Source organism: Vespula pensylvanica, chromosome 12 (assembly GCF_014466175.1).
Source record: "Vespula pensylvanica isolate Volc-1 chromosome 12, ASM1446617v1, whole genome shotgun sequence".
NCBI classification, from domain to species: domain Eukaryota; kingdom Metazoa; phylum Arthropoda; class Insecta; order Hymenoptera; family Vespidae; genus Vespula; species Vespula pensylvanica.
Window position 1 is genome coordinate 4724991 of NC_057696.1, and position 20484 is coordinate 4745474.

At 32.5% G+C, this 20484-nt stretch overlaps 3 protein-coding genes and 1 long non-coding RNA gene across 11 annotated transcripts; 2 read left to right on the forward strand and 2 right to left on the reverse strand.

Annotated features, from left to right (window-relative positions):
• The first annotated feature begins 1 nt into the window (after nt 1).
• On the forward strand, nt 2-3524 carry LOC122633329. The gene is made up of 2 exons (XM_043821116.1): nt 2-223; nt 878-3524. Exons 1-2 carry the CDS (start codon nt 141-143, stop codon nt 1428-1430), a joined length of 636 nt encoding a protein of 211 aa, XP_043677051.1. The 5' UTR covers nt 2-140; the 3' UTR covers nt 1431-3524.
• Nucleotides 2613-17093, reverse strand: LOC122633323 (TRPL translocation defect protein 14). Of its 8 annotated transcripts, none has more exons than XM_043821104.1 (11): nt 16705-17093; nt 13450-13517; nt 12457-12494; nt 11649-11686; nt 7375-7473; nt 6028-6156; nt 5458-5931; nt 5084-5291; nt 4840-5021; nt 4553-4692; nt 2613-2803 (listed from the first exon to the last, which is right to left on the reverse strand). In XM_043821104.1, exons 1-11 carry the CDS (start codon nt 16742-16744, stop codon nt 2762-2764), a joined length of 1458 nt encoding a protein of 485 aa, XP_043677039.1. In that variant the 5' UTR covers nt 16745-17093; the 3' UTR covers nt 2613-2761. The 8 variants fall into 8 exon arrangements, with proteins under 8 accessions (XP_043677039.1, XP_043677040.1, XP_043677042.1 ...); XM_043821105.1 differs by having other exon boundaries at nt 4553-4677; nt 16705-17091; XM_043821107.1 differs by lacking the exon at nt 4553-4692 and having other exon boundaries at nt 16705-17092.
• On the forward strand, nt 14781-16155 carry LOC122633333. Its single transcript, XR_006328084.1, has 2 exons — nt 14781-14961; nt 15727-16155. It is a non-coding gene; the product is annotated as an uncharacterized LOC122633333 (long non-coding RNA).
• Nucleotides 17094-17312: 219 nt separating the features above from the next.
• On the reverse strand, nt 17313-20145 carry LOC122633327 (kelch domain-containing protein 10 homolog). Its single transcript, XM_043821114.1, has 4 exons — nt 20081-20145; nt 18818-19515; nt 18419-18748; nt 17313-18333 (listed from the first exon to the last, which is right to left on the reverse strand). The coding sequence occupies exons 2-4, from the start codon at nt 19490-19492 to the stop codon at nt 18160-18162; spliced, it is 1179 nt and encodes a 392-aa protein (XP_043677049.1). The 5' UTR covers nt 19493-19515; nt 20081-20145; the 3' UTR covers nt 17313-18159.
• Nucleotides 20146-20484: the final 339 nt, after the last annotated feature.

A 20484-nucleotide genomic window follows, 5' to 3' on the forward strand; every position in this document is an offset into this window, starting at 1 on the left:
GGCGGCACCACCAACATCCGTTATTTGGTCTTACCATTGTTGCCACACCTTCTTGATATTCGAGAAGAATACAACAATTCACAATGGTCACATTTAGATTAGTGTTTGTAGAGTGCACTGTTAATTAATTGGTTAGAACGATGGCTTCCTTAGTTGCGGATTACGGAACTTCGTCGGGTTCAGACAGTGATGGTGATGACGTATCGGATGATGCTGATAACACGTAAGTTCAAATTAAAATGATATATTTATGCTGAACTGTTTATTTCCTTTTTCAGCTAACCTCTAATCATTCATATATATCAGTATGGAATTTGTTGACAAAAATCGGTATATTCATGATATTAAAAACTTGTTGCTATTGTTCGAAGCACATATATATACACAACTTCGAAGTATGGTCCGATATTAAACGTCATCCGATTTTATCTTGTTTGAGAATCAGCTTGCATGAAAACATAATGATGAATTTTTACGTTTATTTTCAGATCTTTTTATTTTATTATTTATAACTCTTAATACATGTATCTTTTCATTAAATTTATTTTCTACCTGTATAAAAATTTTTTTCTTAATTTTCATTTTTTGTATTTTTCATTTTCATGCATTTTTACCCTTTAATTATATTTCAATATTTTTTTTTTTTTTTTTTTATTTGCTCTTTCTATTGTAGTTTTATTTTAGTAATGATATCTTTAAAATATAAAGTGTATGTAAAGAATTATTATATAAACTATGATTAATAAATGAAAACTATTATTTGTATCCTGGTAGGATGAAATATAAAGATATGTTTTAATGCATATTTTTGTAATCAGTCTGTGCATACTCTTCAATTGAGCTGGTTCTTTGTAATCTGATATTGCTGAACTCTTAGTTTCAAGGAGGAAGAGGAAGAAGATGAGGAAGATGATGAACCTGGTGAAAATAATGACGACACACAAACTGAAACTGCTTCCAAAGAAAAACTTCCATTACCTACACCTGATTTTAATGGCACACCCACCTTGAAAACTTCCGTCTTCTCTAATCCATTTGTTGAAGCTGAAAAAGCTAAAAGTGCTATACTTGAGAAACATGTAAAAATGACTCCAACACTAGATGATACTAAAATGATAAATGGTAGAAAGATTTGTTGGAACTATAGAAAAGGTAGATGCCGATTTGGTCATAATTGTACTTTCGCTCATGACTCAGACCTGCATAGAACAGCAGCTGAGTTGGAAGCCATTCGAGCTCCGCAAGAAACTATTATTTGTCAAACTCAATACAATGGTCAGCTTTCCATAAATGATGAAAATGATGTCGATCAAGAGAACAATCATACGAATAAACGTAAGAAAAGACCAGGATTAAGTCAGTCCTTAATTCCTAGTAAAAAGGTTTTAAAAATGTACAAAGCCCAACAGACTAAAGCTATTAGTAGATAAATAAAAAGCAGTAATTATAGCACTTCAAAGTATATACAGTAGTTTAAAAGCAATGAAGACTATTATTGTCGTTTGCTTTTAAAAAGGAAAAAAATATTAGTCCTTCCAATACTTAGTTATAAATACAATTTTATAATTCTACTAAACTCGGTTCACAATTGTATGGAGGAAGCTGCTTTAAACATGATATTTGGGAGAACTATTGATATTTTAATATCTTCTTCCATATATGGCAATTTTTATAAATTTTAATGACTTTTACATAAAAAAAAAAATATTTATGGAATTAAATATAAATTTAAGATAACTTGCAAACAATGCTTCCAGCAGAGTGCTAATTATTAATTCATATTATATATACTTTTCAAATAATGAAAAGCTTTAGTATTCTTAGATAGTACCTGGTATATATCTCTATGGAACAGGTTGCAATGTACAAAGTTTAGATATTATTTATAGATTTAATACTTTTTATGTGCTTAAAAAAAGAATGATTAGTAAGAATCATGTATGCAACAAGTCGTTTTTGCAGAAATGTTATCCAATTGTAGTTGAGAAATATTCAGAGACATATTATTATGGATATGATATATCTTCTTCTTGTCTTCTGATAAAACATTTTATAACTTCTCTCGTCTCCTGCTCGTATATAATAATTACTCGCTTATACACGTATGAAAAAGTGAAATGTAGTAATTACGAAAAAAATTTCAGTATATATGATATAAAGCAATATACATTTATCATTAAAAAAAAAAAAACTCCATTAAAATATATTCATACGTGTAATCTTTGATAAACATATAAAATTAATTAGACTTTTCCAGTATATAAAACTTTTGATATAATATAATACTAAATAAAGAATGCTCACATATATCAGTATTTAAGCATTCTCTATAAATTTTTCTCAATGCATTACTTCTTCCTCATCTATTAATATATTTATAATTATATTATGGAACTAATATGACTTGTTAAAAAGATATACAAAATTTATAATTCTTTTTTTTCTTTTTTTTTTTGTTATATACAGGTATCTTTATGCAATCAAATATATATTGTCACAGCCAGTCAAAAGTTTTTCCCTTATAAATATAATACAGTTGTTTAATATTAAAAACAGTAAAGTCAGATATGATCTGTCAATATGAAGTGTACAAATAGATAAAATAACAAACATGAAATTAACATTTGTGTATATTTAAAATTAGAATGTGTTGTTATAACATTTACTCATATTTTGTACAACTGTTTGTACGATTATGAGATTTTTTTTGAAAATTTGGAATAAATTACATACTGGTAATCAAATGTTGATTTATCGGTTCCTATCCTCTCCCCCGCTTATGAAAATATGTGTAAGATTTAATCTGAAAAAAGAAAAACAATAACATTGATTATTATACTTATAGAAAAAAATTGTTATTAATTAATATTTAAAAGAACGAAAAAAAAAATAAAAGAAAATAAAAAATTCCACTATAAGAATAGTTCCCAAAATTGATAGGCACATGATATTTTATTAGACAATAATGGGTACAATATGAGCTCAGATCCATTATACATGAGATAAGTGATAATAACTTATTATTGCATTTTTCATTGAAAATATATATATTTATATATCATTCTTTTTTATTTTCGCGACTGAATATCTCACAGGCACTTTATCTTTAAAGAATGGCAAAATGTGGTAAACGTGTCTGTCTTATGTAAATAAGCACAAAGAGTGTAACCACCATAGGTCATTTAGTCTCATTTTAATATCTGAAAAAAACAGATTTGTACACCATGCCATTGTTATTCGATCTTAATCTGTTCGATATACACCTGTAATAAATTATGATCTTTCGTAGAAACTATAACTCAGTCATACTCTTGCAATTAATCACAGAAATTTTTTTATAATTAAATCATAGTATGTATATTTAACTTATTGGAACGGGTATGTGCCCGCTAACTATTTATAAGTTTTATATTTTTTTATGTTATAAATACGTAATTCTCGTATGTCACAGAACATTACAATCGTTGAAACATACTTTTTCCATCAGTTTTTTACTTTCTTTTTTTTTTTTTTTTTTTTTTTTTAATCTACAAGATAATCAATAGACAAGCAATGTGCATCTTACACTCGACTGAAGATAGTCACATATATATTTATAATAATTAATACAACCACATCCGTAAATTAAGCTACCATTTAATATTCTGACGCTATTATTTGAAGTTCAAAAGTTACGATAGAAGTGTCTTGGTAATTGTTCTTCTTTTATTTTATTTAATATAATTTATTTTTTTTTATTTTCTTCGTAAGTTTTAAGATATTTAATGGGAAAGATGTAAATTACTATGGAGAAAATGACAATAGATTTTATTGAGAAAATTTGTTGATTGTACGTTCTATTTCAAAAAATCATACAATCACGTGCTTCCTTTTTTTTTTTATACCGTAGAGATTATAGATATATATATATATTTTTTTTTTTATCACAATCATTCATAGTAATTTCCTTAATTAAAAATCAAGACAATACTTTTGGTAGTAAAATACATAGTAAATAAGGAGGTGAAATATTATTCAAGTGTAAAAATACTTGGTACTTCAATGGACAACACTTGTTGATGGATCAACGAAGAATAAGTCACGATTGAATCCTTAAGTGCATTCTATTAATGGAAGATATCCAAATGTGTAACACGCAGGATCGATTAAAAAATAATCTTTTTATGTAAATTTTCTTTATATAATGTGTAATTTTGCCAGTGCCGATAAAATATATGACATCTTTTTCTTCTGGAAATTATTCAACTTTTTCTCTCTCTTTCTCTCTCCATTTTTTCACTCATTCACACACATTCTCTCTCTCTCTCTCTCTCTGTCTGTCTGTCTTTCTCTATTGTCACTGCTATGCTTTGACGCTATCGTGAAAGCCATTCTTATTATGTTCTTCGACTTGCTTCTCCTGTGGTAAATCATTCAATTTTTTCATTGGACTATTACATACACGCATTTGGCTCTCTTGATTGCTCTTTACATTATTTCGATCGGAATATTTACTATCTCCGTTTTCTACACCATTAATACCATTTGGTACTACATTGATAACATTATTTACATTGCGTTCTATGCCACCGATCCTAAAATCTACTCCATTAACTTGTTTCCTAGTCGTAGAAGAATCTTTCACATCTGAAAGATTAAGACGTTTATTCTCCAGCAGTCCAGAATCTGGCGGCAATCCTGCAAGAGCGTAATCTGTACAATTTAAAATTGGCAGATGAAAAAAATTCTCACTTTCCTATGACGTAAGGAAACAGAGGATTACATTCTCTAAGAGATTTTTTATTTATACAACATACTTGCCGATTCAATAGTTACCTATTTTTTTATATCTATACATACCATGTAAATTGTGGCAATATTTATTCGTGCTATTCCACTCTTCTCGCAAACTAAGATTGAACATGCTATAATCAGGATTCCCGGTAACTTCTTTCTCGATGATAAGGAACTGTGGTAGGATATTTTTCAAATCATCTCCCGTCAACGCCGTATAAGTTTCGAGTAACATGAGGCCTCGACATCTAAAGTTAAATCGAATTTTTTACATCTACGCCCTCGGAGACAAATTTATCAGGGTACTCACCTTGGATGTGCCGGCTCTTTATATATATCCAACTGAAAATACTGATTATTGATAAGGAAACAACGTCGTCTTTTGAAGATAGTGAAGTGGGAATCATCGCGTTGCGCTAACATATTTAGATAGTCTCTGTGTGTTAATTGAGTTTTTACCTCGATAACTTGACCACACATTTTTGGTCGTCGGATGGTATGAATGTAAGACCAGTGACCTTGAAAGAAGAAATAACATCGAAACGAAAGGATTCGTTTCTTTCATCTTTTATTTTTTATTTTCCTTTTATTTTTTTTTTGTTTTTTTATCATCTCTCATGTTCTTTTTTATTTCTTTATTTGTTTATTTCTTTTTTAATCTGAACGGACGCTAAAAAAAATTACCTTTTTGACCACGTTTTCGCAGACGAGCCTGCATTTTTGGATTATTACTTTGGAGGTAGTTATGTACGACATCGAAGTCCTGGAATGGCGGGAATTCGTTGTCCGACGGTAGAGGACCTTTCACGAGGAACTTGACCTTGCAACTGCTAGAACGTAATCGATCACCTGTATCGATGCCTAGCTTCTGACAAACGCATTCGATCATACGACAGAGTTTCGTTTCGAAATCTTGCGAATTGTCAATCACGTCGAAGTAAGGATGCCCGACCCACGCTGCTGCAGCTTTGTAATCTAATTCTCTTGCAAGCTCGACTCCTTCCGACCGACAAGCATGATCCTCAGTGGAATAAAAATCTTCTGCTCCATTCGCTGCGGATACCATATGGATGATCTGATTGTACCGATTATCCCTCAACTCCACGTTGTTCCAACCGTTAGAAGCCATCATCAATTCCCATTTATCTTTCGAGATAACTATTGAATGTAATTTTATATTTAGAAAAAAAAAAAAAACTCTATCGATGTCTTATTAAGAAAAATAAATTTGTCGTTTCATAAACGTAAACTTACATGCCGACGCATCCATGGCACCACGATCACAGATTATAAGGCAATTTCGAGAACAGCTTTCGCCTAATTGAAAAAAAGTGTTTTCAATCTGTATCATCGTACGTAAGAGATTCTCTTGAAATTTGAATCCTGGAACAAAAGTCGTAGAAGAAACGTCAATGAAAAAATCGAATTAAAAGCTATGTGTATGTGGTGTGTATGCGTGTACACGTGTACGTCTACAAGAGTTCAACAGTTTAAAGAATTTTGTACGAATATCGATTGCATGAAGATTGTCGAAGACGAAGAATCGAATTGTATTCCTTCGAGATGATCTATAAGTTAAATGAATCAAGAAATAAGATATGAGATACGCATGACTACTAATGTGTGATGGTAATCGTGCCAAATGCAAGAAGCATCAAACTGGCAAAAGCATCTGTTCTACCCACTGCAGCTGGCTATAAAGTATACTTTTTATTGCGATCCGATTATTTCTTTCATATGGGATATGAACATGTGAACGATGACTATGTCATATGCTCATAATAATTATCACTTTTCTATGGATAATTTTTCTACGAAAGATAATGTTATCGACTTTTAAGAAAGAGTAATAAACGTGATGGAACACATCGCGTCCTCTTCATATAAATTTCCTTCTAATCTTATACGGCGCATTTGTTTTCAAATTGTAATTGACGTAACGTTAAACACTATCAGTTTTCGTTTGCTGAAACATGAGATCTAAGAGAGAGATTTAGGAAAAGGAGGATGAAAGATGAAGCTGTAGGTACATATATACATATACTTTTCTGCTTTTACGTAAATTACGTTCGAGTCGATATCGTTCGATCATTCACAGGATCAAGACAGCCTTCTCTAGCAGCGAAGATGAGGTGGAGCCGTTCTAGCAAAAGATCGAACTTCGAACGTGTTTTCTCTCGTAATATATATATATACACATATACTTTCGATTGGTCCGAGTCGCCTGATAAGCGCGAGTATATCTAAAGAAAACAGAAAAAAAAAAATAGAACTAATTTATATATTGTTATCTCTTTAGAATATCGTCTTTTTTACTCTCTCTCCCTCTCTCTCTCTTTCTCTCTCGTTATACAATTTAAAAGATGGCAGATATGTAAGTCGATCTTGCAGAGTCGAAGCTTATCAGGATACTCATGATAAGCTAGCATTGAGAACATCCTCTTTTTGCGTTTATCTGACATTATAAAAAGCAACATAGTACCCATTTTCTTTTTCCGGCGACTCGGTTACCGTTCGAGTTATTTTTTTTTTTTATTTTTTACAACGAGAGATAATCTCGTCGTCGTCATCGTCATCGTCATCGTCGTATCGAGAACTCACCCTTACTCGAATCGACTTCCAAAATCTCTGGCCACTTCGCGTTATCTTCCAATTTCTTTTTGTTCGGTACTTCAGACGAGCACGATTTACATCGTTCTGCTAAAACCGTATTAGATATTACGAGGATAAATCATTTATAATTCTCAGTTCTCTAATACACCGGAATATTCTAATCGACTCTAATTATATAACCATGAGAAATATATTCGCAATGCCGTGAAAGATGTATTAACAGGTTTCGAACATGTACGTTCAAAAGAAAATGATTGTTATGCCGTACATAAATCGACGAATAATTAATGATTGAAATGTATTCGTATAGATAACAGGTGTGCCACGACCTTAAGATTGCTAACTATCATCTTTTTCTTTCCTTTTTAATGCATATGAAACAAATTTTCTTGGCTTGATCGTTGCAACCCTTTTACGATATCTAATGACTTACAACGATTTTACAATCGTATTACTACAATCTGATTAAAATATAAAGAGGACATTTTTTATCTTTCCTTGTGCGTCATCGATGTCTCCAAGTAAATCATTACCATTTATATCTTTTTACGTAATTAACACTTTTTATGAAGAAGAAAAAAAAAGAAGAAGAAAAGCTACAGAAAAAATAATAAAAAGAAAAGAAGAGAACATTTTTCTCGAAAAGAATATTTCTCTTCGCTTTGAAAACTATTTTAGTGTTGATGTTACGCAGGCGGTAAACATGGTTGCGCACAAGTTCGAAAGAAGTTCCTTGGGTTTATAAGGGCGAAAGTACGGGGGTGAGATAGCACAAGGAGAAAGGCAGTAGGGTATCGATTTGCTCCAAACAGCAGCCGCGTATCACACTTTCGCCCTTTGACCTTCACCTTGCTACAAAAACATTCTTCCTATTTTTCTCTGTTACCCCTTTTAAACGAGAGATGGACACGTGGACTTAAATATTTCTTCTTCTTTTTTTTTTTCAGAGAGAAGGTCGAAGTTTAAATAGCGTTATAGTGTGTGTGTATATATATATATATATACACATGCATATATAAACCACGAAAACGGTTCGGCGCGATAAAGATACGTTATCGGTGTGGCAGTGTAAGCGGAATTGTAAAAGTCGTTCAAAGTTTATTAAAGAAAGAGAATAAAAAAAGAGAAGAAAATAAAAACGAGCAGATTTGTATGTTTACTTTACTTCTAAATGGCATATACGAACACATGTTCGGCACGTAAAATCTCTGGCAAGAAGAATTGTTCGCTTTCTAACCAACCTCCCCTCCCACTCCACCCTTGTCTTTTTTTAAATCGAAAATTAATTTCACTGTAGCGCGAAGCCACAGAAAGATCGTGAATTGGTTTATTGCCAAAGAATGAACGAGCTAGTTAGTCCGTTGTAAGTGATGGGACGATACTATAATATGAGACCAAAGATAGATTTATTTATATCTTAAATTGGCCACTTATACGCGATTGAAACGATCGTCAACCCATAAGAATCGATCTTATCGATTAAGAAATCATTGGAGTCTAATGTCCACTTCAAAGGTTTCGTTTATGTTAGTAGTACATACGTACTTGATAAACTTTGCGATCATTAAATATTCATCAATAATAAAACAATAAATACGCGTCCAAAAGTAAGATTATTTTTAAACATATTTACGAGCCGTGTTTACCACTTGAAAATTTTCGCGGCTCATTGGTGTCCAACCAATAAATACAGTACAAATAAAGATTGGTTTACAATGTTGATTAGAGAGATCGAGTTTATCTTTAAGGCATGAATTTTGTGATTCGAACGTTGTAAATTCTCGAAGAGAAAAGGAAATACGATTTCCGAAGCCAAAGGGATGGTACGTGTATATCTCTTTTCCGGAAGCCGGATTAATGTATTCCATGGAATTCAAGGACAAGAAATTAGAGACTAATGCGCATGTTTCTTACCCTTATATAACAAAGTCGATAATATTGGAAAGGAACAAGATATCCAATGAAAGGGAAAACGTCATACTTGGTTTCTCTCTATGCTCGTAGATCATGATCGCTCAGAAAACTTGTGTAGGTAAACTCGTGCAACTTTCGATAACGTAACCTAATGGATTCTAATCTATCGATTACGATTTATCGTCGTTATTTTCTTTTCCGTTTTATTATCAAATCGTATTAGATATTATTGATTTATTTGTACGATTAGAATTGACGAAGAAAGTTCGTAAACAGAAAAGTTCTACAGAAATCATTCTTAATTAATTTTCCTAATATATAGATCCTTTTTTATAATATTATATATTTCTTTCAACGAACACATTCGATTACTAATTTCAAAGTAATATTTCAATCGATCGAAAATATTAACATATCAATTAACTTCTTTAGCAAACTGTTTCAATGAAATATTTATAGTTTTAAACGATTTGCATAGAATCGATACGATCTCGTTCTAACTGTCAATACAAATCTAACAATAATATCCTAACGATCTCGATGGAATGGAAATGAGAGAGGAAAAAACAAGTAGAAAATTTACCTGACCCTGATCGATAAAGCAATCTTTGATATGAGAATGCAATAGCTTTTAAAAAAAAGCAAGAAAAAAGGTAAATAAAGAAAAAATAAATAAATGAATAAATAAAAACAAAAAATAGAGACGAAATTTACTAGATGAACGGACGGCAATGATAGGACGTTCGAGAGATCGCACGTCGCGTGATTTTCAAATCGAATCGAGCAAGAATTTTGGCAGGTCGCCGTATTTTCTTTTACGCAATCACCAGATGGTGTGCGTTCGTGTCGACATAGTTTTCTTCTCGTTTGAAACACCCGCAAGAGAACACGCGCCAAAATACATATACATACATATATGTATATATACATATTAACTTCGTTTTATAAACGATCTATAATAATTTCTACGTGAAACAATAGTGATATTTTTTTGAGAATCGAATATCCGATGACTCTTAATCCCATTGGAGACGTTATTTACATAAAAAATTTCAACGAAAAGATTTACTACGTGAAATCTAACGTGCAACAGGTAATATTTCGATATTATCTTTCCGTTTGGTAGCTTTGTTAGCTCCCTTTTTTTTTATGCGACACAAAACTCTCTCTCTCTCTCTCTCTCTCTCTCTCTCTTTCTCTTTTTATCATTATATCAGAAAAAGAGAGAGAATTTCTTATAGACTACTATGTGGAAATTTTCAATGATAAAAAAAGAAAACATATCAGACGTGTCATTGATCTGCCTAGAAATAGCATCGATGGCCTCTTTGCCCCGATCGACTGACTATATCTAAGTCTTAGAGCTGTCTTTGAAAAACCTATAGCTAGTATAGTATATATCGAAGGAATTATTTGCTTTGTTTTAACTTAAAAAAGAAAGAAAAGAAGAATAGATAAATAAATTAAAAAAAAAAAAAGAGAGAGAGAGAGAGAAGAAAAATTATTATTAAACGGGTCGAATAAATTTACGTCGCAGGTTCTAAGAATGATCTCGAGAAAATTTCTTGGCAATGTTACTAAACGAAACGCGTTTGTATTTCGCTAGAGAAGAATCTTCGAATGAAAGATGATCGGTTACTCGTGATTTTAATAAATTTTCATCGTGATCCTTGCGAATTGTTCGATTCGATCCAAGGCTAAAAAAGGAAATAAAAAAGAAGAAGAAAAAAAGAAAAAAGAATCCTCAAAGAAACGAAAGGAATAAAAATCTATTGGCAATTGAAGGTTGCAAATGCAAGAAAGGTAATAATTTCTTGGACGAAGGACGATAGAATACTGGAGAAGCGGAAATCACGAAAGGTATTCGTGCGTAAAGTCGTCGATCGATAACAAGACAGAGCTTTTACCATCTCGTGTTTCGACTCCACGACCTATACACGTTTTGCAGCATCAGCATCAACGAGAGGGTAGAGTGTAATTCTTGGATCAACACAGATAATACAGAGTACAACGTCCTACCTACTGTATACTGCTGTATACCGTGCAAATAATCGCCGACATTTTAATTAGATCTTTTCAAGGATTAAAATAATGTCTATAATAAATATCGTATCGGATCGTGATCTGCTGATTCAAAAATAACGCCTCGCTTCAGTGGGGACAAATTAAACGTCGATTATAAACGACTCATTATATAGATATATATATATATATATATATATATGTATATATGTATATATATATATATATATATATCGCTATTCGTACAACGATAAGTATATGCGAAGAATATTTTTCTCTTTTTGACGAGAAAAAAAAAAAAAAAAAGAAATAAAAGCAGAACTCACCTTCTTCAGCGTTCAGGTCTGAAAACTTGACGCCGCCACTGAAATGGAAAAGAGCAGAGGAAAGATGAGACCTCTTGTAAAATACATCTGTGAATGTGGATATAACGTGTGCATGTGGTTTAAAAAAAAAAAAAAAAGAAAAAAAATTATATTGGAATTCGGCATAAAGCGAATCACAATTCTTTCATCTACATTATCAGCGAAATTCGAGACGACCTTCTTTTATATTATTATATTATATTACTATTACTAATTATTATTATTATTATATTTATACATCGGCGGAATGTTCTACTGCGGATTTCTTTTTCCTCTTTCTTTTCCTTTATTCGTATTACACAAAGAGGCGTCTCGATTTTCGACGAAATTAAAATTTAGGTATTTGATAAATCGATCTTCCAATAAAAAACGAATTTTCATTGGAATATATCGATATTCGTATTAAACGATTTAAAGGAGATTGTGTAATTCGCGACGTGATTAAATAAAAAATATTCTAACTTCATTTGTACGAGACGAAAAATCGAGGATCTTTGTGAGGAAATCAATCTATCGTCAGATACATATGTAAATATACATATGTAACTACGTATGTTTCATTTTTAAAAATTTCATTGTCGTAACTACGACGAATCTTTTCGCTGATGTGCCGAATTCCTTTTTTATCATTTTTTTTTGTAAATATATATAGAGGTCTCCTCAGAATTTGCTCATCCTCCACTTATCGTCATCGTCATCTTCTCAATATATACACGATTCTCTTTCTCTCGATTCCGTTTGTAAATTTGGTATCGTGACAATTGCATACCTGAGCAGCACAGTCGCTGTCTCGGGAACACGGAACACCTGAAAAAGAAGACAACCACCGCTCTATCGAATCCACAACGAAGGGTAATTCAAACCCCAAAACCATTTACTCCTTTTATTTTTTCTTTGTCTCTGTCTTTCCCTTCCCCTACACTCCCACTCCACCCACCAAATTCTTCCCCTTTTCTAATCGATATAAGAGATGACGTAGAAAGGAAATAAAGATCGGTTTTTTCTTCTCTCTCTATCGTTTTTTTTTTATTATTATTATTATTAAATAAAATAAGAAATCGGAAACGAGCTTCGAGAGGAAGAAAATATTGTTTCCAAAGGTTATTCACTGATCGTTAAAATCGATCTGAACGAGAAAGCCCGTAGCGGTAAATGGCCAAGAACGATGCGTCAAGGCCAAGAAAATTGTAAAGAGGGAAAAAAAGCTCCCCTCGTTGTCTGTCTGGCTCAAGTCTCTAGCAGCTTCAAAGAAGAACGTCCAAAGTGTATATGCATTATATATCCGATTGGTACGAGCAAAGCGAAGCATCAGAACGCTTCCTTTTTTTATTTTTCTTATCTCTTGTCTCGGATAAGAGGAGATCACGACGAGACGAATCTATCTTTTTCAAGGCGCGCTTCTTTATTATTATTATTATTATTATTATTGTCGTTGTTGTTATTATTATTATTATTACTAGTGAATGGAGTGTCTTTGAAATGCTTCTTATTAATTAAACATTTACTTTCTTGTTATTAAACAAATTACTTTCGTCTTCGTTCGTACCATTCAATCTTTCCTTTCTTTCTATCGAACTGCGTTTTCGGGGGTAAAATTATAATTTGAGCAATTGAAACCGAGTCGACGAACAAAACAGAGATCATTACGAGAAAGAAACTCATTATAGAAGTCATCCGATTACCACGGCGACGTATATATGGTTCTGTGTTTTTTATTCCCTTCAAAACCCAAACTCAAAAGAAATGTATATTGCGTGCTTACCTTCCATCCCATATTTTCGAAGAAAGTACAAAGCCGTGTCTGTCCTGTCGTCTTTCCACCGCATGGTCCTACAAAAACAAAAATTTTAATCGATTAGTTTAACGAACGATACTTTCAATCGGCAATGAAATCATCGAATCGCGTTATAAAGCGATGACGAAGAACCTTGATTTTCGCGAACACCACGTGGCTATTGAACTCTCTTGGCATAAATAGAAACGACGTAGGACGAAGAATACATCGTGGCCAAATGCAATTAAATGCGAGCACGTTCATTATATGCCATCGATAGAAAACTTCCTTACGATACGTTCGAACCCATGAAAATAATGGCATGTATTTTGTCGATCGATTTACTATATAAAAATTCAATGGAAAATTACGAGTAATAGATATATATATAAAATACAACGTAATATATATTATGCTAATATGTTTGCAATGCGCTTTTAGAATCGCTCGAAATCGAACAAACTATAACCACTGATCAGAGTATTGGTCATCGTTTGTTTAGAAATTCCAGAAGGAATCTTTTCTATTCTATTACCGTCGTTGTTGGTACTGTAATGTACATAACATTTGGTGAAATGAAAAATTTTCCATCGTGTTTCACGAGTCTGCTCTATAAGTACGATCCCTCCTCCCTCCTCCCTTCCTCTCACCGTTTCTCCCTCTCTCTCCGTTGTCATTGTTACTACTCGCAAGCTTGTTACTACTCGCAAGCTACAATAGATCGATATGTAACACAATAGCTTAAGACAATAATTACCGTTCTTCGTGCTATGTATATATTTACATACGCAGAAAGAAGGAAACGTTTATGAAATATTAAACGCGAAATATTGTTTTAATGATTATTCATTATTTGAAAACGTTGATATTGTAAATGTATATTTTCTCAAAGGTCGTATGCATTTACGCTTCAACAATATAATAGCTTAAGGACAAATACATAATGTTCATTGCAGTTGAAAATTTATCGAGTTGAAATCGTAACTATTGAAAGGTGACGCAAGTTCGTGAGAAGTGGTTCTTCTCGTCGAATTAACAATCTGAACTTTTATTCGTTCGTAACTGGTTTGAATTGTCGTAGACTAGTATTAATACGACAATGCACGTGAACTAATCTATCGTTAACATGACTTCAAATCGTTCGTTGCATTTATTTTTTTGTCTTTTTTTTTTTAAACTCACAAATGATTCTTTTAAAAGGAATGACGACGTTCGAATCGCTGGATACTTCTTTCGCGTCACTTTTAAAATTAGCTATATATACGGCTTATATATGAATGCATATATATATATATATATATAAACTTGGACAGTCATGATCCTTAAAAAGGTTATTACTTATTTCTGTCTTTTAAAAGTTTGATCGTAAATCATTTTTCTTGTAAGTAGATCATGATATCGTACCATGTCGTGAGCATAATAAAAAAATTCGAAGGAATTAAATAATCAAAATGATTTGCGTGTGGAATAAGACGATCACGTTATTTAATGTTCGTTACGGTAAGTACCTACCTCTGCATAATCGATTATTCGCTAAAGTAAACTAGTTTCGTGATTGTTTCGTATTCCATCTATCCGACTACAAATATATTTACACATTTCAATATGTTCGAATTACAATGGACGATTAATATTAAAATGTCATTTTTAAATCTTCGATCCAATTTCTATGAAATTTTACATATCACGTTGATAACTCAAAGCCATTCTACAAATTACTAATGAAATTTACTTTGAAATCTTATCTAATTACAATACTATGTGTAAGTATTACCATAATTGAAGATGCACGTCACGCGTCCTTGCACGTGCTATAGAGTATAGTTTATTAAATTATGAAATCCGCTTGTCTCTGTTAAGCCGATTTTTTTCTCTCTCTCTCTTTTTTTTTTGCGTTGTTAAACCATATTTCAAGAAATAAAAAAGACATTAATACGCATCGAAGTCTGAAAAAAATTACTATTAACTCTCATAGTACCTCGTAAGTTTTCCAAAAATATCTTTAAAAAATGCGATTTTTGAGCTATCATTTGTTTCTTTAATTTTATTTTATCGTAACATTTATACCATTTTACGCGAAAGAAAGAAAGAATAAACAAATTATTTTCCTTAAATAAAATCAAATATTACGCGTATTTATAAAAATGGAAAGCATATCGACTCGAGGTATTTTCCGGAAAAGCTATAAAGCTGATATATTGGCTATTAAAAAGGTTAAAAAAAAAAAAAAGAATATTGTAAAAGTTTTACTCCGTTTTATTACAGAGACACAAGTAAGGGGAAAAATAAAAGAGAAAAGATGGCTTTTCATTTAGCTACTGACAAAGTATCCCTTTCACCTTTCTTAGGTCAACCTTTCTATCTGTATGTCGTCGATGAAAAGAAATTTCTCTTTCTCCCTCTTTCAAGCGTCCTTTTCTCTCTCATCCTTCTTGTTTATTTTTCTGTTGAAAAAGACTTTCGAATAATTTAAAGGCACGCGGGATTTTATGATGGAAGTACCATTGTCGTATTGCGCGGTATCGTTGTTGCTGTCATCTTTCTACCTGTATCGTCCGCTACAAATTCGATCGATATTACCTTCCTCTCTTTCTCTATAGAAAGAGGAACCTAGTCCGACACAATGAATAACGTACGATAAATGTTGCGTCGGACAACGGTAAAAGGAAAAGAAAAAAGAAAAAAAAAAAGAGAGAGAAAATAAATCGACGACAAAGTTCATTCGTTGTGTATTCGCTACGTACTAAAAAGGGGCCAATTAAAAATGCGTTCACGTACGAGAGGATGACGGAAAAAAAAAAGATAAGCACGTTTGATTATTTGTAATCGTGTTTTGGAAGGGGGAAAAAGAAAATGAAAAATAAATAAATAAACAAACAAATAAATAAATAAATAAATAAAAATTGTAATGAAAATAGTTGTGACGCGAAAAGAACGCGAGTAATGAAGAAGAAAGAAGAGAAGGGAAGTATTATGCAAGAGCGGTACAACGTCGGTCGTAGGTGGAAAGACGAGCACGTGGTCCCTCGAGAACGAGAGAGAAAGAGAGAATGTTGTGCGCTTTGAGATTCTTGTCGGATATCTATCTGTTTAATAACGGTGATTTTCAAAGAAAGAAATCTTACAACTCTTTCATCTCCTTGAAAATTTATTGAGACGTAGAAAAATATAAGTAGAGATCGGTAAAGAGAGAAATGGTTGATAAAAGGGAGGATGGTAGAACGATAACGTAAAGCTATTTACCTCCTGTGAGCACCACCTTGTACAGCCTCTTCTGTTCCATATCGGAAGGAAAAAAATTCCTATTCGAATTATTCTTGCAAGTATCTCGAGCCACGCGAGCTGCAGCACTTCCTATGTCCGATGTCGGTTTCGCGACGTCCAGCACGTGAATGGCGTCTCCGTCGTTTCACGACTTGCAATAAATACTACATTAACACTTCGTCGTACATTTCGAGATGTACTGCGCTTGGATACACTAAACGCATGAGAGTGAATTTCTCGAGAGACGGAGATGTTAAAGGTACGACCAACGATACCGTTGTCCTTCAACGGAGTTGAAAGAACGGACACTCGGCTGGAAATGAAGTAAGTCACGAAACACTAACCTTCCCACTCTAAGACTCGTGCATCTCTGACTCGACCGACTCGAGCCGAGTAAGCACGAATCTAGCCGAACACGGTACAGATGCGCAAGGTCGATGCGCACGAGCGACGTCGAAATATATCCGTCGTTATTGCGTTCTTTTCCTTTTATTCCGATTTAATTCCAACATTTTCGCACGCGTTGGTAAATCTTAATTTGTCTTTCTGTCGTTATTTTCTCGTCAAACCAAATCAATAAACGAACGTAGTACGACAAGCATAATTTTATTTACTAAATATAGTTGCATAACTGCAATAATGAACGTAGACATTTATACGTTTTCATTACTTTCGATTGTAAAATTTTCACAATAGATTAACTTCTTATACTGCAACTTACTTGCAGATAATAATGATTTAAATTCGAACATTGTCAATGAAAGAATTCTATTATATTATTTAAATAACTATTTAACTCATTTACTATTTCATTATTTAACCTCTAACTAACAAAGTGAATACAACAAATCTTTTAATTACAGTTTCTTATATCTTTCTCCTATAGTATCCGATCTTAATTTTTAAAATATATAATTCTATGTTCAAGTATTTTTGAAATATTTCATAACTTAGCATATAAGAGAATACCATTTGCTAGGAATAACATCATTCGCTTTTAAAATAGAGTTTGGAACAAGTATAATCATAGATGTAAATATTTTATAAATTTTCAATTGTTATCCATCTTTTTATATATACAATTACTTTATGGTATTATAGAAATTTTTATAATGTAAAAATCCATGAACATGATACTTCTAATAATTTTTAATACTCTTTCTCTAGCAAGATAAAATTTCTTTTTTGTATATTAAATAATTACATGATAAAATAATGTTAATAAAACTTATAACTTGATTACTTCTGCTAGATATAAAAATTAATTACTGCTTTCTAACGTTATCGTACTAATTAAAAGCTTTTAAGAAATATTATGAATAAATTCTAGCAATATTAAAAGACAATTATAATGTTCGTGCAATAAATAACCAATAATAATGACCAATGTTCCAAAATATATAACAAATATTTCAAATGTTAGTGTACAGTACATTATATGCAAGGATCAAGTCTTCGAACGAATTTTAATGGTATACCAATGTGAAGCAATTTATCAGGTGATCTTTTTCTCAAATCCGAAATGTAATAATTTAATGCTAGCCAACATATTTCAGATAATTTAGGTATTGTTAACCAAACAGCATAAATAGCATCTGTTCTTGCTGCCTGCAATAAAGATTTTACAAGATGATAAGATGACAAAATATTAAATGTAGTTTTGTTTGTGCAAGAACGATAGAACGATACTTACTTTATCGCGTTGCATGCTTACACCGCCGAAAGTATACATACGACCTTGAGGAGTTAAAGCAGCAGAATGAAAGAATAACGGACGTGGGAGTTTACATTTTCTTAGGCAAGTCCATTGCATTTCATTCAAATCTAGTCTCCAAACATCGGAAAAGACAAAAGTACCATTTGTACCTCCGGAGATAACAACATAAGTTACATCCGTCTTTTCATCGGTATACTGGACCACTCCGTGACAGCGTCTAGGAGCAGGAATTGTATTATCTTCGCTGTCACCTTGAGTACTCGAAATTGTCCATTTTCTTTTTTCCAGATTAAAGGTTGGAATTTCCTTAAAATGTGTATATGCACGTTTAGTACTCGTAAGAAATCTTATCGTGTCCGCACAAAGAATACTTACTGCTAAACTAAATGCCTCAGAACCAGTTCCTCCACCTATAACATAAATATTCTTTCCATCAAATCCAAGCTCGTGCCTATATCGTCCCATTGGTTCTGACAAATCCTTTCCAGTACAAATGTATACCTTTTCCCACAGTCCAGTTTTAAAATTAAATCTATGAATATCGCAAGTGTACTCTCGCCCAGTTGTACCACCAACGGTATAAAGATAAGGCTCGTGGAACAGCAGAGCTTGTCCATATTGTGGCTTTGGCATGTCACCTTTTGCCGGCACTATTGTCGTTTTGCCATCATCGACATTACACACATAAAGCTGATTGTTACAGCTGTCACCAAAGGGTACACCTGTTCCACCATAAACTATCAGTGCATTACCCTTCAAAATCACTGCATTAGATGCTAATTCATCTGGCAAATTTTCTCGACCAGGTAAACGTTTCCATTGATTCGTGGCCAAATTAAATTTCCAAATTTCTTTGAAAAGTGGCTTGCTGGCAAGCCATATGCGATCATTTCTCATATCACGATCATAATCGGCAATACAGGGGTTAAATCCACCATAGGAATAAAGATTTTTATGGTCGCACACTATTCTGTGTCCGCTTCTTGCTTTCGGCCGTTCCAGACATCGTGAACGATGCCTCACAATGACAAAAGGTTTAAACATATACATTTTACCGTTGCTTCATAACTTTCCTAAAGAACGAACGGTTAGGTTTACGAAATTTGTTGTCAAATTCTTCAAGAGCAAACACTTAAAGATAGATCGGCACAGCAAATTTATGATAAACGTTTTCTATAGGCCTCTCAGCATGCAGGCTAATCAAACAATATTTCTTTAATTTCATTTAATGGTAATAAAGTTTATACACAATCACGTAAGTACGTGGCTATACGTTTTGCGCTGATTACGATAGTACACAGAGAGAAGCAATAATGGCGTCTAGTGGAGAAATTTTTTCTATTTTCTCGAACTTTTCTTGCCACGGATCTTTTGTTACTCTTTCACTACTTTCGCTCGTCCTACTCATAATACTCCCTATCGGACGCAACTATTGCTTTCGATTGTACGAAGTTAATAATACAAATATTTTTCGCCGAAAATCTAACCATACATGATGGAACGTTGCAAATCTTATCTACGAAATATTTTTCAATCCCTTTCAAACAGATTTTCTTATCGTTGAATTCTATTCCTTTCTCGAAGTAAAACCAATATAAAAGTGGAAAACGGAAAAACGTATGAGAAACGATTGATCACCTGAAAAAGTTGATTTTTTTTATTTTTTTTTCTCTTTTTCTTTTCTTTCTTTTTTTTTTTTTTATTTCACTTGCATATCTTGAACCACATTTGCGACTGCGCGTCATCGATCAGCTGAGTGATTTACAGCTGCTTATATAGAATGCAGCTGTGCTTAGCTTGATATATTCGTTTCGTACTTCGTAACTTCCTTCTAGAATGAATCTAATTAATCGCTAATTGCGCCTTTACATTTTCCAATTTATTCTTGTAAATATGTCGATCCTGTTCAACAAGTTATTCGACAGAATAGTATTTAAATAAGTAATACTTTTGATACGTAATATTGACGAATACTACTACGTAAAAAAAAAAATTATTCTTTTATTTATTGCTACATAAAAATTCTTTTTCATGATGACAAA